We start from the raw sequence: 18070 nt of genomic DNA, 5'->3' as shown, positions 1-18070 counted from the left end.
ATTGACTTGGACCGAATTGACCAAATCTTGGAAATGGACGAATTGACTTGGAACAGATTGGACTTGGAACGAACTATCCTAAAGATGCTATGTAGTAGAATGTCTGTTTGGTATCTGTTGGTTCATTTTTAATTTCAGTTTTTTTTTCTGGGATACTATCCTGTAACAGTTTGTGAACTAAGCCGTGGTCCAGGTTTTGTTCACTCCAAATACAATTTATTCATTAATTTTCACATACTTCAGTTCAATACAAATTCGTTCATAAACGTTTGTCCAATAAAGAGTTTATTTGATTATTATTGGCTGACGGGTAGCTTAAAAAATATTAAAATTGGGATTCCCTTTAGTTGTAACTTTTTCATGAATGACATTCCATCGGAAGTGCCGATTCGGTTTTTCACAATATATCTTTGTTTAATCCGCTATAATGTAGCTATTTAAACTAAAGCAAGAATTGAACATTCATTTCTAATTTTATAATCGTGTGCACGACAAAGTTATTTTAACTTAATTATTTTAGAAAATTGGAATCACATGACAGTAAATCGTGCAGTTCTAAAAATATCTACGCGGAGGAATATATACCAAATATTAATAGTTCCGGAAGCCATTGGGGGAAGTGTCGAGGGGATTTATACAAGTAACAATAAGTGTTTATTTCCGATTTGTTTAGGAATATACTTACGTGAGATAGACACAAGGGATCATCATTTTATTCTGACTATTGATAAACGTTGTGATGAAGTTACACAGTTCGTTGTGGATTACAATTTTTGGACTGTTTTTATTTGTGTCCATATCAAATTCTGAACAGGTAATACACAAAAATGTTGACGAATGTAATACACACGTGTAGATAAAACACTACGATCGACAGATCGTTTATTTAAAATTCTACTGAATATATTTGAAAATACTGTAACAAGAAGGGTCTTTTTGTTTATTATACTAGTCCAATAAACGCACAAATACAAGCACTCTGTAAACAAAGCATTTTTAGATGAGTCACCCATGGGGTGGTATATGATTTAGGACTACTCAGTGTCCATGTACCCTGAAAACAACAGGGATAGGTGCATTGTGCTCTCATTATAACCATGCTTTGAAGGATGAAATGTACATAGAGAATTTAATACACAGGTGGACTAAATGATGATCATTTGTAAAAGGAACAGAAATGTAGAAATTAGAATAAGATAAGAACTGTAAATCTTAAAAAACAAAGACCACTCTTCATCTTGTTGGTTATTTATTTGATTTTCATATACTTGGGGAAACTGCCTTTTGATGAGTGGGTGGGTGTTTAAAGTTGAAAATTTTCAGTTACAGTTGCTGAAAGTGAAACCTTTGTGAAGCCAAAATAAACCAATAACAAACATGTACTTACTTATTTAACTGTACAGGGGTTTCATTATCTTACATGTTGACTGGTACTTTCCACGTTTCTAGGTGGTACTTTTCAATTTTTTCCATGAATATCTTATATAAAAATTCCTACATTTAGGCGGTACTTGTGTAAACAATAGCATAGGAGGGTAAAAGTACCAGGTACCACCTCCTAATGAATGGCCTGCTGTAATTGCCAGATTTCAATTTCTTTAATATGTTCTAAATATTGATACAATTGGATGTGATGTTTAAAGGAAATCTATTCTTCTTTTTTCAATCTCATTTGCTCTCCAACTTTGTACTTTATTTGGCATTTTTTTTTATAACTTTTTTGGGTTTCGAGCATCACTGATGAGTCTTTTATAGACAAAACGCGCTTCTGACATATATAAAATTTAGTCCTGGTGTCTATGATGAGTTTATTTACATATTCAACATAATTGCGTTTCTATCTCTTTTTAAGGAATATTTATAATTTAAGTTTTGTATTTTTGTCTTTTCTATAGTGTCTATAGTGTATGTTATTAGTATAGTACTAGTGTTTAAATGAAGTAGATAAGCACATGAAGCAGGGGAACATTTTCTGTCTCTCACTCTATACATGTATTTGAACTAAAAGGCACACAAGTTGTTTGTGAAATGTTCTTAAGGTTGGCTATCCTTCATCCCATTCATAAAAAGTTTAAGACAGTATACATTTTGTATATATATATACATAAAATAATTTTTGTCTTTATTCATAAATGCAATTCTGAGATTTTCTCTCCCTAATGATAAAAAATAATTATGCTTTTATTCTGTAAGCCAGTACAAAACATGATTTAAGTGTTTTTCCAGAATCAATATAGAAACATAAAACATATTAACGGCTTATATTAGGAACCAATGCTATGTGCAACTTGTTTAATGTTAGTCAGTCATAGATTTCTAGGATGAAGAAAAGAAAAGTAATCTTGCAGATGTATATATTTACAATGTATATATATTTTTTTATAGCACTCACTAAAAAGTTCCTTTAGTTTAAAAATTTATAGGCATTTTATTAATGACAGATTTATATTCAGTTGTATACCATTTTGTATACTTTATTGGTTTGAAAATCTTGAAGATGCATTTGCACTTAAACTAGTATATAATGATATTCAACATTTTGCAAAATTATTAATTGTCTTTTCATTTTATCAAGTTTAGAGTAATATATCGATCACAATTTAAATGAAAATGAAATAAAATCTCTAAATGATTGATTACATTTGTAAGATTAAATGAAAGGTAGATTTAAAATATATTGGAATTCTGATTCACAAATGATTTTCCTACACATACAGGAGAAACCTATTATACACTATATTTCACACAGACATAAATTCAATTCAAAGAAATACCCCATAAATTCCATTGTTACCAGATATATCCGGTCAGAAACAAAAGTATTGAACACCCCAAGGTTTTTTAAAAACCAATCAAATAAATATATTTAAAAACATTTTCCTATTGACCCTAAACAATACTTAAATGTCTCAATTTAGGTATAGATTTGATTACACCCAAGTATGTGCTAAAAAATGGAAGATTACATATATATTTATATAGATATATGTAAAATTAGATCAAAAGTAGATTTAAAATAAGGATTTCTGATTCCAGATTGATTTTACTACACATAAAGGATATCCTTACCAGTTATATCTGGTCAGATACAAAAGTCTTGAGCATCCCAATGGTTTTTTTTTTAAACCAATCATTTAAAGTGATTTGAAAACATTTTCCTATTGACCCTGAACAAAACTTAAATGACTCAATTTAGATATAAATTTTATTACACCCAAGTAATATTATACTTAATAATCTTGTGAAATAATTGTATAAAGATTTTAATTATACGATAATAAAGACAATTAGATTGGTATAAAACTCCAATTAACCTTGCTTGTCTTATAAGGTTATGGTGTTTATTGGTAATTGTGTAATGTATAATAGCTCTACGAGATCAGTCTTGTGTTGTAAAATAAGATGTTTACATGCCCCCAAACACCTTAAACACATTGTTTCATCTTACACAAAACCCAAGGGGTGATATATGTAGAATGTAATATTTCAAATTCTCCCTATTCAACACATAAAACATGAAATGTACATTTGTACACTGTAATTTTACATTTTAGATACATGTAAGATTTGTTTGGTGTTTAAACATGTAATGTAAATATTGTTATTAAATGACTAAAGAATACATCTTTGTTTAAATGAAATGTTTAAGATTAAAAAGATTTATAAAATCAAAGTATTTAAATAAGTCAGATAAAAACTAGGGAGCGGCAGTACTGTAATAAATGCTGTATACATAAGAAACATATATACATATATACATATACATATATACATATACATAGGTGTGTTTATATGCAATAATAATAATTCTTTATGTAAAGAGGGTTAGTTACACAGCTATAAAACTAATCTTCCCTGGCAGAGGCCCCTCATGAAATTCATTGAACTTTAACAAGGAGTAACAGCATTGTTTGTACATATATAAATTCTGTTCCTCATTATTGAAGGCCATATAGCGACCTGCAGATGTGAACTTCTATGGCTGTTAGGAGAGCATTCATATTTTGATACATGTACATGTACTATACATACATGTGTTTTCATCTAATTAAGATAATTTGAAAACCAGAAGCTGCCCAAGCATTCTTTATGATACTTTGGGCGTTAAATAAAGCAATGCAGAAATTAAAGTAGTGTTAAAGTCATTAAACTTCCAAAAAACTGCTTTGCAACCTGTGAAAATTACATAACTTTCATAAATTGTTTAAGCCTGCTTTTTCTTTGATGTTTTGGAGGAACATGATTTAATAAACCATTAAGACATTGTTTCAAGTTAATTAATTTCTGATCTTTTGATATAATGTTTTTTAGCTGTTTTTTTTGGTTCATATTGAAGCCATATGTTATTGATCTCTTCAATTGTTTACAAAGTTATTTCTGGTGTCTTCAGTGATTTCTCACTATTTGAAGAGACAACAGATAATTTTCGAACGATTGATCAGTTTTATTTATATTGGTTCTGAGACTACTATAATGCACTGTGTTATATATTGTAGTCTCATATAGGTTCAACCATTCCCCTGTGTTTTCTGCCTCTTCTTAAAGGATACATAGATATACATATAGATATCTACATTTTTTGTACTTCAAGGATAAATGATGTGTTATCTCGCAAATGCTTTGTTTTGCTTTATTTCCAAGAATGGTTCGCTTGGGGAAAAAAAAATGCAATACCCATGACAATTTTTGAATTCAAATATTGGATTAACCGCCTAAAAATGGGTTGATGTAGTTAATCTAAATATATAGTTTATTCCCCTCCCCCTGTCACACACACAAACACTATTTCAAATATTTCAAACTGTACCAGTAAGTTTAAGATATATCAAAGGTTAAAGTTTTCAAATATTATAGATAGCCTGGGCCAACATCTATAAAATTATAAAACAAAAATCTCTTGGGTAAGCACAACTGTAAAAAATAAAGTACGTTGGTGTTATAAGATGTCAGGGAGAACACTGTATGGTAGATCTTTGTGTATGTGACTAGTCAGGGAGAAATTTTTTACTTTGTACAATGCAGGTGCACATGGCTCTGTAATTATCAAAATTTATGATCTTTTCACAGTGTTTTGTCAAGAGGGGGTTTCTTGCAAGTTATTTAATATACTGGAACATGTTCCAAGGGGAACCAGTTGATCTGATGTTAAATTATATATTGTAAAATTCAGAAATTATTGCAAAAAATGCGACAGGATTATAATCGCTATAATTTAAACTTGCATTTTGAAATTTTTAATATGTCAGACTTATTAAAAAATCACATTTTAAGACTAAAATGACAAAATTGCAATAATAAATGCACGCAATAATTTCTGAATTTACAGTATTATGAAAAATGATGTTTATGTCCACCATATTAAAATAGTATTCTAAAGTGTATGAACGACCTTAAATGTAAGAAATGAGGGGGAGTCGGAGGAGTCCCGGTACCGAAATCCCAGGCTTAAAAACATGAAATCCTGAGGTCCCAAATTTAAAGAAATTTAAATCCTGACATCCTGAAATTCGAAAAAGGAATTCCTGTATCCCGAAAGGATCAATCCCGAAATTCCAGCTTAAAAACACCTTATCCCAGAGTCCCTATAAAGGTCCATTCCCCCCTCAGAAATGATTCCAACTATTATCTTTTAATTATTTAGCCTAATTACAATTGAATTGCTCTGGAAAACGCTGTCTTGGAGACATTTATCTCAATTCAAATTTTTGATATGAATTTTTAACATTATTAACAGTGAGGTATTCTCAGATAACTGAAACATAAATAACATTTTAATTTGTCTTGTAGAAACAGACATCCTTTGTTATATAATACAATATTTTTTCTGTCATGTTTTAAAATGGCTTATGAAAGAAAAGAACTTTTTGTTTAAAAGTGCTAATGATATAGCACTTAAATGTAAACGCATGTAAAATTATTGATAATAAAAGTTATTTTCAAACCTAAAAACTACAACATGTATATTGATAGAAAATTTTTTTATGTTTTTAACCACAACTTTAAATTAGAGGATGCTTGATCCTTATTCCTTAGAATATTTAATAAAGGAAATTCCGTCGACAACTACATATGATTTAAGTTCAGGCAGTGCAACGTATATATATGTACTTCTTATGCGCACTAATGCATCTAATAAATGGTCGCTTCACTGCTACTTAAGTCTATTCAAAGCAATTAGTAACTTAAAAAAAATGAAGCATATTTTTTTCTACATGGCCTCTAAATTGAAAAATTGTTACATCACTATTGTCTTTTGTGCTAATTTCATTAAATTATTTCGGCCTGAATCTGAATCGTATCTTATTCATTGTACTCTCAAACTCGTGTTAATTATGAGTTTTAATGTCATAGAATGTGGAGAGCATTCAGGATTAAAGCCCAGCAGAGTTGAAATACAATCACATTCCGTGGGTTTTCAATGTTAATTTAGATATAATTGAATTGGTTCGGTCTTCAAACAGTCATTTTAAAAATAAATTGATTTGTTTTGAAGAGATTGTCGACGGTATTGTCATGTTGTCAGACGTGAACCTGTATTATAATAAGTGGAAATAATCTGAAAAGCTGAACGTGGTGTCACAGAAAATCTCATGGTTATTTAGTGTCAAGAGGGAGGGAAAATTACTTTTGTGTTTGAAAATCAAATTACAGCAAGAAGGTGGTATACATTTGTACATTGTATCAGTTTATTTTTTAGTAAACAATGACCGGCTGACAGTCTTTTAAACAGTTTTGATAGACCCAGCAATCTCTTAACTAATTTTAGTGACATGATTAATATTGTACAACAACCTTTTGGACTTTAGTTCCACAACACAAGGTATATGCTATTTTTGATGCATGTACACCACTTCTTAATTTTTATAGCATCCATGAGATGTAAACCCTTCTTTAACTCTAACTGTACCTTGACTTGCCCTGACTTATCCTGTACCCTGATTGTCATGTACCCTGATTGTCATGTACCCAGGCTTGTCCTACATGTATCCTAACTTGCCCTGTACAAGCTGTACCCTGAATTGCTCTGACTTGTCCTGTACCCTGATTGCCCTGACCCCTGATGACTTGCCCTGTATCCTAACTTTCCCTGTATCCTGATTTTCTTTGTTGATATGAAAAACTGATTTACATATTCATAAGTCACACATGTGTGATTGACCCAAATTGATATACCATTACACTGAGCCATAACACTGCTGGTAAAAGAGAAGTGCTTTGTATATTTTATGACTGTTAAGTGTTTATTTGTTTATGATAAAAACAGATGGGTTGAAGTGTGTGCATCAAATAGGTGTGATAGTCTTATTTACACTTGCTTGAAATCAGTCAAAAGAACAAAAAACAAATAGTATTTTTGAAAAAGATAAGTATGAAGATAAAATATTTGTTGTTTAGATTATAAAGGTGATAAAACATTTGGCGGATTATATATACTATAAGCTGCTTAGCAGATACAATGTTGTTTCTCAGTATGATACGAGAACATGTGAATTTCAACTATAACACCAGAAGAATCAAATATGTTAGATCAAAGTTTGACCCTTATAAATGTTACATTTTATGTTACATTTAATTAAAACATTTGACTTTTTTAGTTAGTGCTACATTGTAAACATGTAACTGTACATGTTATATCAGGTTTTTGGACCTTTGTTTTTCTTTGAAAGATCAAGGCACAGGATCTTTTTTTGCGCTTTACAGTCTGCACCAAAAACTTTTTCAACTACTAGTCCGAAGACCAATATTCTGACATTTTTCTTATTGGTCCAAACAAAATTTTGCAAAAACTTACTAGTCCGAATGAAATTTTACTAGTCTGGGGCATCGGACTAGTGGCTAACCGTGCAGACTGGCTTTAGAAAATCATCATCCTAGACATTTATATTATTGCAATACTTTGATGGACCAGATCATGAAATCACAGCCGATTTTGGTATACATATATGGTTAATGTATTTCAGTCTTTTGTTTTTCATGTACGTAGTGTTTGATGGACTTGTTTACCTTTTTTGAGTTTTTACCATATTCCTATTTTGCCATTATTATATTGCCTGCAGTCTCTCTTTGACTTATGAGTTTTGAATGAATCTTTGTTTTAATTTTCCCCCATCTTTTTTACTGCAGAATGCTAGAAAAGTGCATCCCTTAAGTGAGAGCCATGCTCATTTGAAAGATTATGTTGAATTTATGACGGGAAAGAATTTCCCTCCTAGTTGCGTAATTCTTCAGAAGAACTATAATGATTGCCACATGTTAGTTTGTGTATCATACTTTATCAACCATTATCTAAATTGCATACAATGTATGTAAGTATTGGAGATAAAACGGGGAAAATACTGCAAACAATATCCCATGTTGTTAATGGTGCAATGGTAAAGGTCATTCAAGGTCACTGATGTAGTGCATTGGAGGGAGGCGGATAATAAATGAAACCGTTTGTTGATGATTGTTTTTACAGACTTCTAATTTGGTTAATTAACTGTATAGAGAATTGAAGAGATGTAAACATGAACATAAGATCATCTACAATGTAGTATTTGTTTTAATTATTCATTTACTTTTAAATTACTTCATAGTCGAGAAGTACTAGTCAAGGTCGTTAAAGGCATTGAGACATCGTCCTTATAATAAATATTAAAATCCACACAAGGAATTAATGTTTTTGTCATTCAGTCCCTCTATAGCTATCTCAAATTAATTTTTTTGCCAGATCTTCTTCTAATTTGGATGAAAGTTTGTCTTCTGAATGTTGGTGGTCTCTCCACAAATAGAAACTGACCATCACAATATAGCCAATAATACTAAAAGGGGCATTAAACACAAACTAACAATGAATAAAGTTTTCACTAATTGATAATTTGTATTAATTAGCAATAATACTAATAATAATAAATTCTTTATTTAAAGAGGGTAAACACAGTTAGTTACAAATACTAATCTTCCCTGAGGCCCTCATATACATGTATACAATACAAAAAAAAAATAATAATAATAAGAGAAAAAAAGCAAACATACAACATATAAGCACAATTGTATAGACATAATAGTTCAATGTACATGTATCATGATTAAAAGATATAAAACAGTTACAGATTGCATGTAGTAAGTAGATATAATATACAAATCATTAAAATCATACATTCAAAGAGTAATAGTTGCAATCATTTCAGACTGAATATTGGGACTGTCTCAAGTATTGTTTTATAATTTGTTTAAAAGAATAAGTGTTTTGCACTTTACGCATTTCATATGGTAGTCTGTTCCATAAAACTGATCCAGAATAAGCAAAAGATTTTTTAAACAGTTCAGTTTTTGGCTTTGGAACTATCAAATTACCTTGAGTAACACCCCTTAATTAAGGCATAAGGATTATTAACAGATATAAGTTGAAACTTTTGAGATAGGTACTGCAGTGCTTCTTTCCGCATACATTTAAATAGCAATAAATATTTGTGGTATTTGATTCTGTTTTCTACTGTCATCCATCCAAGTTGTTTAAAAAAGGGGGCTGATGGGGATAATGGGTCTGCATCAAGAATTAATCTTGCTGCTCTTTTTTGAAGTTTTAATATTCTTACTATCCCTTCATTTTTACATTCTCCCAAAACAATACAGCAGTAATCGATGAGAGGCAGAATATACCCATTATAACATGCTTTCCTGGCATTAATATCCAAAAATTTCTTTAATTTAGAAAGAAGGTATATTCTTGATGAAATGTTAGCGCAAATTTGATCAATCTGATTTTTCCAGCTAAGTGTGCTGTCAATTTTAACACCTAATAATTTCTCACATGATGAATTTTGTAGTGTTTCTGAATTTATTACTAAATTTGGTTGAAAAGATTGGGTTGATAACTTCTGAATTGTTCCAGTAACCAAACATTTAGTTTTTTTGGTATTGATGAACATATTATTCATTTTGCACCATTCTTCAACTTTGCATAAATCTTCTTGAACATCATCATGTAAATTTTCTATACTTTTCCCGGATTTATGAAGAGTAGTATCATCAGCATACAAGTCTGTTTTACAATTTTTAATGCAAAGGGGAAGGTCATTTATAAATAAGAAAAATAATAGAGGACCTAGTATAGATCCTTGGGGGACACCAAATTTCACATCTTTTTTATCAGAATTAACATTGCAAATGTTTACTTGCTGTGTTCTATTACTTAGGTATGACCTAAAAAAACCTACTGCAGACTCACTGAATCCGTAAATAGCAAGCTTTGAGCAAAGAATGCCATGATCTACAAGATCAAATGCTCATAGGGTCTCAAAAGGTTTTGAATTTAAGTTAAACAGAAATCTTCACTTCAAATTTTGTTTTTTTTTAACAAATTATTTTTGAAATATTGTCCATTCATTTAGTGTACTAATTCTTTACCTGAAGTCATAAAAAACAAAATGAATTCATCTTAAAATTAATTAAAGAAATCATACATAATTATGATCAAAGTGAAAGTATTTAAGTGGCCGATTTCAGTTAGAATTCAGGTAACATTTCTGTGTACATGTTTTCCATGTAGATAGTCAGATTATTATAATGCCCAGGTGTGTTATATATGTTTTGCAGATGTTTACCTAGATCTAATTACAGGTACACCTTTGTACTGGGGGCCATGATATAATCTATAAGTTGGTTCTCTATAAATAATGAGAATTCTTAGGTCCGACTTTATGTGATTATAGTTTTTATTTCTCTTTCATTTTCGAATGAAATATTTTGGAATTTGAGTATAACTATCTTGTTATGTATATTTATGTTTTTATAAAAGAGTTCAGATTTGTATGGTTGTGTATTGAATGTGAAGAAGTCACGACACAAGATGTGGTATGATTACAAATGAGATCAATTAATGTAGATGAAGAAGCAACTTAAGGTCAATGTAAGACCTTCAACAATGATCAAAGTCCATACTGTATAGTCAGGTACAAATGTACCATAAAAGGCCCCTACATGACAAATTATTGCAGATTTTGTGTTCCACCTGACCTCCTCCTACAAATCTTCATCTACTAGAGACCAATTGATGCATATGAAGAAAGAAATCTAGGTCAATGTAAGACCTTCAACAATGATCAAGGTCCATACAGTGTAGTCAAAAACATAAAAGGCCTCTACATGACAAAATATTGCTCAGATTTTGTGTTCCACCTGACCTCGATCCTCCTTCAAATCTTCATCTACTAGAGAAAAATTGATGCATATGAAGAAAGAACTCTAGGTCAATGTAAAACCTTCAACAATGATCAAGGTCCATACAGTGTAGTCAAAAACATAAAAGGCCCCTACATGACAAATTATTGGACAGATTTTCTGCTCCTCCTTCAAATTTAAGGTTCTAAATGAAGTTATGGTATTGACCTTGTCTCAACCTTTATGAAGGTAAAAGTCATATTTTCTTTTGGAATGTAATTTGTATATATAGCAATAAATATATGTCTATGCCCTGAGGATAGAATAGTTGTAGGTGGGACTTACTTTGATGTAATATCGATAGTAAATTATATTAGCCATTCATAGAAAATGTTATACATTTATAAGATAATATAAAAAAAAATGTATCTGTCCAAAACATGATATTCTACTTCCTATAAATGTTACCTTAGTCACTTTCACATTCTACAGTTCTGTGACTGTTATTTGACTGTTGCAAGACAGAACTGTTAACCAATCTTTTTATCAACTTTTCAACTCATCTGGAAGAGTCTTCAATGAGCTTTTCTAATAAATTGGCATCTGTCATTGCCTGCTATCATTGTAAACTTTTACAGAAATCTTCTTCTCTGCAACTACAGACCCATCCCCCATTCGTCTTATGGTTGTGCCTTCTCATACCCCCATCTCCCCCTTTATACCTAAATTAAACAATCAAATCATTTGTCATCTGATGTTTTGATACATGTAGATAGATACATAATCACTTCTTGATGAGGTAATTACCAGTCTTAAGTGTTTCAATAGGATATTGAGTTACATATGATCTATCTCATCATTGCTTTGAAGTGTCATGTGACTTTCTTATTGTAAATATATCATCCACGAAGGTTCATCTTCATAAGAGTCTTACTGTTTTAATACTGTGTTATTAAAGGTGTAAACCAGAAATAAAAGGATGTTTTAATACTAAAACAACTGTTTCTATAAATCATTTAACTTTTGTTTATGAATGGAATTTTCTTGATTTTTTCATGTAAATGCACTTTAAAGAATCTTAATTGTTTTGATTTGAAATGTTACTGAGGAAGTTCTTGAGCGTCTCTGTTGATTTTATTTTCTGTTAGAGAGGAGTCTAATACAAGAACCTATTTATTGAAGATGTGATTTATCTTCTTCTAGTCTCTGTTGTGCCTCTTGGACAAGTTAGTCTTATCAAGATTTAGAAATGATCTGATACATATTTATCTATCAAAAAGAGTTCTTAAAATCTTTTTTCCTCTGGTGGTCCTTGAGGAAAATATCATAGTCCTCACTATTATTTCTATTGGCGTATTGCAAAATACTAAAATTGTGCCAGTCCTTTACACATTTTGGTGGTCAAATCCCTCGAACAACCACTTTTCGATTACTCTGATCAAAGTGCATAAAAATCATTCCAAAATCCAGGAAATTTTTCTTTGTTAAATCCATTTACTTTAACACTTCAAATGACGCATATACATGTATATATATATATGTATACATATTAGTATGGTTTAAGGAAAGACGATTTGTATTCTGATACTGACCGCTGTATGTTTAAATTTTCATACATAAATGGATTGTATGATCTCTATATTGATTTGTGAGTAAGGTCAAATTAGAATGATCTTGTCCAGTTCTGATATGAATCATAATATTTATGTTGTGTCTGTCTGATGGTTCATGCTGTATGTAGTGGTTCAAGGTTATTTAATTAACCCATGATATTGTAACATTCATTGTGAAAAAATACAATTATATTACTTCAATGTCTGTGCTTTCTATGATATTATTTGTTATAATGTTACTGCATTTTCCAAAATTAAAAAAAAAGCAATACTGAAATTATGAGGTCTTAGACCACTATATGATTGTTTTCTGGTATTGTGTCATACTCATCTTTCAGAAGCAGCCTCAGTAGCCGAGTAGTTTAAGTACATGTAGTAACTACTGTAATCACTAGCCAGTCAACACTGAGGTTGTGAGTTTTGAACCCCGCTTGTGTGGGTGCACTCGACTCCAATCTTAATCGACAAGCATTGTCAGTTATCCTATCGAAGGTTTGTGGTTTTCTCTTGGCACTCTGGCTTCCTCCACCAAAAAAAAACGCTGTAAAGAAATAAAAAAAAGCCGTGCTTATGAAAGTGGTGTTAAACACAAAGAAGAAAAAAATCATCTTTGAGAAAGCTCCACCTCTGCCTAAAAAAATCATCTTTGAGAAAGCTCCACCTCTGCCTAAAAAAATCATCTTGGAGAAAGCTCCACCTCTGCCTAAAAAAAATCATCTTGGAGAAAGCTCCACCTCTGCCTAAAACAAGAGAAAGCTCCACCTCTGCCTAAAAAAAAGCTGCTGTATTTCTGTTTTATACTTTATAAGAAATATTTCTTTCATGCAATGCTTTATGCTCATTTCAACATTGGTTGGCATTATATTTGTCAATTTTTCAATATTGAGCGTTCAAGCTGACCAGATATATTCATAATGAATACCCATCCTAAATTGAAATGAGTGCATTTCAAATTTATAAGGTACTTGTTCACTGACAATTTTATAACCAACTGATTTTAGTTTAAAAGTACTCCTTTGATCTATATATTTTCATGAAATAGTACAGGTATTAAGAATATTCCATGTTCTTAATCAAATTAATTCACACTGAATCAAAATTTCTAAGCTCACATGGTATGGTGGTTAAGAATGTATAACATGCAAGATTTTATACTGAACATGTTGGAAAGATTGCCCTCTGGAGTTTAAAACTTCAAGAATGTTAACAAATTTGTACATGATTTTATCCTTCAGCGTGCCCCTCTTTGTTTTTTTTTGTCAGGGTGTTGAAAGGCCATGAGAAATGTGATGTGTTGATAGTTTAGCTGTCAAACGTTACTTTATAACATACATGTAAATGATTTCATAATATGTTAGATAATTTAAACATTACCATATATGGATTGTTTTGTAAAAAGTTTGATTATAAAGTTCATTTTGTGAAATCTGGTATTAACTGGCTGACCAAGCCTTGAAGGACTTGGAATTGCTTGATTTCCTTGAAAGTTTCTCTAAGCAATCATGTTAATTTTCATGGAAACACATACATGTAGTTTCCCTTTATTTTAAGCTGATTTATTTAAAGTTTATTTTATTTGTTCCTATTACATTTCATTACCTATACATGTACTCTGACCTAGTGAAACAATTAGGTTATAAGGAAAAGAGATACTCTGATTTGACAGTTTCACTTTGTTACTTCCCGGTATTTTGATTTGCAAAGTTGATTATTTTTTAGTTAAAATTTCACAAGTTAATTCCAAGTCTTGAAGAGGATTTATTTTGATGTTTTCAAATCTTTGATTCTTATCTCTTAAAGATCATGCATGATCAGTTCAAGAACTGAAGGGGTAGTATAAAAATGTATTGAGTAATTTGAACTAATTGTAAAAATAAAGCTCTTGCTATAATGACTATGTACAGTATTTGTCCTGAAGACACTGGAGGATGGAGTGGGTGAAATATTTGTTGACAATTAGATAAGATGATCCTATCTGTTTACATTATTTATTGTATATCCATAGGTGATCTGTTGTCCTTGCCAAACATACATGTATACTCTTTTCACATTGATAATTCAAAACTATTGACTACACTCCTTCTCCCCTAAAAAATAGTTCTAGTAATTTCTTTTATTTTCCTGGCAATGCTTGTCACACAGTAAAGCAAAAATGGTCAAGTACTCTATACATCTGTTGGTCCCATTTCTGTTGCAAATTACAAATGTACCAGAATTGTGTTTTTCCTTTTTAAAATTTTTTGAAAAACATTGGACTTTTCTGAAAATCGGAATCTAAACTCGATTCATAAGTATTGTGCTTATTGAAAATTATTATGGTAGACAAAAAATAGGAATCATTATTTAAAAACAAATTAAATCTGTAATCAGTGTAATGTATTTTACATGTATTGTTTAATTAGTACACTTATCACGATATTCACATTATCACTTACAGAATATCACGAAGTTCCCTATGTATTTATAATCACAACTGCTATATATGAATATATAGATTTTTTGATATGTGCCGTCCATGCTGTCCTTAACATTTAAGTTGACACATTTAATAAAGACAGTTGATTCATTTATAATCGTGATTAACTAATTTCTGGAGATTTCGTAGCTTTAGGTGAATCAGTCCCAGAATTAAAGTGTTTAACAAAATATGTATCAGTCTGCATCCTATGCCCCAGACTAGTATTAAGTAAAATTTTATTTGAAGTAGTAAGAATTTGTAAAACTTTGTTAAGACACATATATAATAAGAAAGATATTTGAAAGTAGTGTACAGTTAAGGTCTTTGGGCATAACTAAATAACGTTTCCATAAAATCTAAATTTTAACATGTATGAAACAAGTAAATCCACAGTACATATATATATATATATACATGTATAGTTGATCTATGATATTTTACTTTTCACTGATCATGAGTATGCATGAATTTAAAAATAAAAAGTTTTAAATAGAGTTTATATATTGTACGTCAATAAGATTTAATATGAGCTTTATTGAAGTTTGGTTGGACAATAACGTACACTTGGCTAAAGTGTCAAATTATTGATGTCTATACATTGAAATGATATACCTGTAAAGTTTTTACCTGAGAGGACTATTTAGGTTACAACTTTACAAAGGCAGCCACGAGTTCTTTGTTCAAATAACTTCATAAACGGTTGGCTACCCAAAGTAAATTTTCAAGGATAGACTTGATGGCTTTTATAACATGGTGGATCTTTTATTACAAAAACTGTAGCTGATGAATTGTAACATTGTTTTTGTCCCCTAGAATCACATTATGATATTGTTTACAAGTACATGCAATGTTTGCATATTTAACAAGGAGAACATAGAGTTAGATGAAGCGGTGTTGTTTTATTGCCCGACAGATAGGTTTTATCGATAGAGATAGGTTTTATAGTTAAATATAGATAGGGATCGCTGTTTTGAAGACTTGTCGCAGGGTTTAAATGGGATTGTTTGCTTGTGTATAGGAGGTTAATAGTTGTAATCGTTTTAATGTCATTTTATTTTATAGTTTAGGGTAGACTTGTTAAAATAAAGATGGGGTAAATGTACCAGTTAATGTTTAGATTTTAGAAATAGATAAAAAGTGAATTATAGAGGTCTTATATTGTTTATGATGTATAACCCTTTTTTGAGTGGTTTGACTGTTTAGTGTGTATACAGTGAAACCTGTTTTAAGAGACTAATTTATAATTAGGGAGAACAATAAAAAAAAGTGTTATGACTGGAAATTAATATTTGTTTTGAATGGGAATAATTTTGAAAAATAGACAATGTGTTTACCATGTGTACATATAAAAAAGAAGATGTGGTATGATTGCCAATTAGACAACTGTCCTCAAAAGACCAAAATGACACAGACATTAACAACTATAGTTCACTGTACGGCCTTCAACAATGAGCAACGCCCATTGTACAGTTTGTGTAACTAAACTTAAGTACATGCCATAAATTTGTACAGTCTTTGAATTTTTAACATAGAAATGCGTATAAAAGTTTGGCTAACCCTACTTAGTTCGTGTATTAGTTTCAGAGATAAATCAATGAAATGGGGCTATATTATCCAGATTCCAATTTTTTTCTAGGTTTAAATAATTCCCTTGATTTTCTGTACACAATAGATAAAAATTTACTAAAAAAAGTCCATTTCGCAAAAGCAAAAAAAAAATTTTTTTTAAAGTGAAGAGAATTTAAGCTAGGCGTTGACTTTACAAGCCATTGATTTGTTATATTTTGACAATAGCTGTATTATTTCTCATACTAACATTATACAATTACTTGAAGTTTATCTTAGGACGATCTGTTACAAGTTGTTCAATTGGATTGCATGTGATATAGGAAGTATCTTGACAACAAGTCAAGTAGGTACATGTATATACTATATAGGTCCACATGTCAAAGGTTATTAGGGTAGTTATAAAGAATGACATATAGATAATATTAATAACTTATTGCAGCCATGTGCTCCACAGGGCCTCATATAGCACTCGGTCACCAGCCATGCACCATGGTACCATTATGCTTATATAAATGTATATAGTATTATCAGGGTGCTAACAGAATATATTTGATAATTGAATGTGTTATAAATATGGTGCTATAATTCTAAAGAAACAATACCAGTGCTATTTCATATCAACTAATTATATATTTGTAAATCCCAGTTGGTAACCTCTGACCTTTGTAAGACTTGTGTTCTTTTGGTCTTGTTGTGTCCTTAACGCCATCCCAGGACAATGTTTTGTAATTCGTATATTTATATATATTTAAGTACATAGACTCAAGAGTATGTTATGCTTAACATTGTTCCTAAAAGCTCTTAGTGCAAATTAAAAAAAATTCAAATTGAAGAATTTCTAAACCAATAAAGAAAATCTGTTATTTAGATATTGTTGTTGTAAAGATTTAAAACTGTCCTCGTTTTGAAGTATTTGGGTACATGATATAGTTTTGTATATATATTGATTTTAAATCGTACTTGTTTAGGAGTGAGTATTGGGGTACATGGTATATTTTTGTTGACAGTTTTGTATGTAAAGATTTTAAAACATTCTCGTTTTGAAGTATTTGGGTACACGGTATAGAGGTTTGTTGACAGTTCTGTATGGGTAGATTTATGTTAAAAGGAAGTTATGTCATTTGTAGGTCACACCATTCACTTTGTCAATAAGGGTATTAATGGTTAAGGATAAAACTGTTGACTAATTTACTTTACCACATTTTTATTGTGTGAAAATTTATTGGCAAATTGCATAACAGGAAAAATATTTATGAATGGGTGACAGGATATTTCGGATTGGTAGTGA

General features: G+C 30.6%; 1 protein-coding gene across 1 annotated transcript in view; it reads left to right on the top strand.

Annotated features, from left to right (window-relative positions):
* Window positions 1–580: 580 nt before the first annotated feature.
* LOC143055345 (uncharacterized) overlaps window positions 581–18070 on the top strand; it is a 42052-nt gene continuing 24562 nt past the window's right edge. Inside the window, exon 1 of the mRNA XM_076228475.1 lies at window positions 581–814. Coding sequence (XP_076084590.1) covers window positions 740–814 — 75 coding nt within the window. The 5' untranslated portion in view covers window positions 581–739. The remainder of the gene's footprint in view (window positions 815–18070) is intronic.

The sequence above is a fragment of the Mytilus galloprovincialis genome, chromosome 12 (genome assembly GCF_965363235.1).
Source record: "Mytilus galloprovincialis chromosome 12, xbMytGall1.hap1.1, whole genome shotgun sequence".
NCBI lineage: Eukaryota > Metazoa > Mollusca > Bivalvia > Mytilida > Mytilidae > Mytilus > Mytilus galloprovincialis.
The sequence above is the reverse complement of the archived record's forward strand: the minus strand, read 5'-3'. Positions and strand labels throughout refer to the sequence as shown.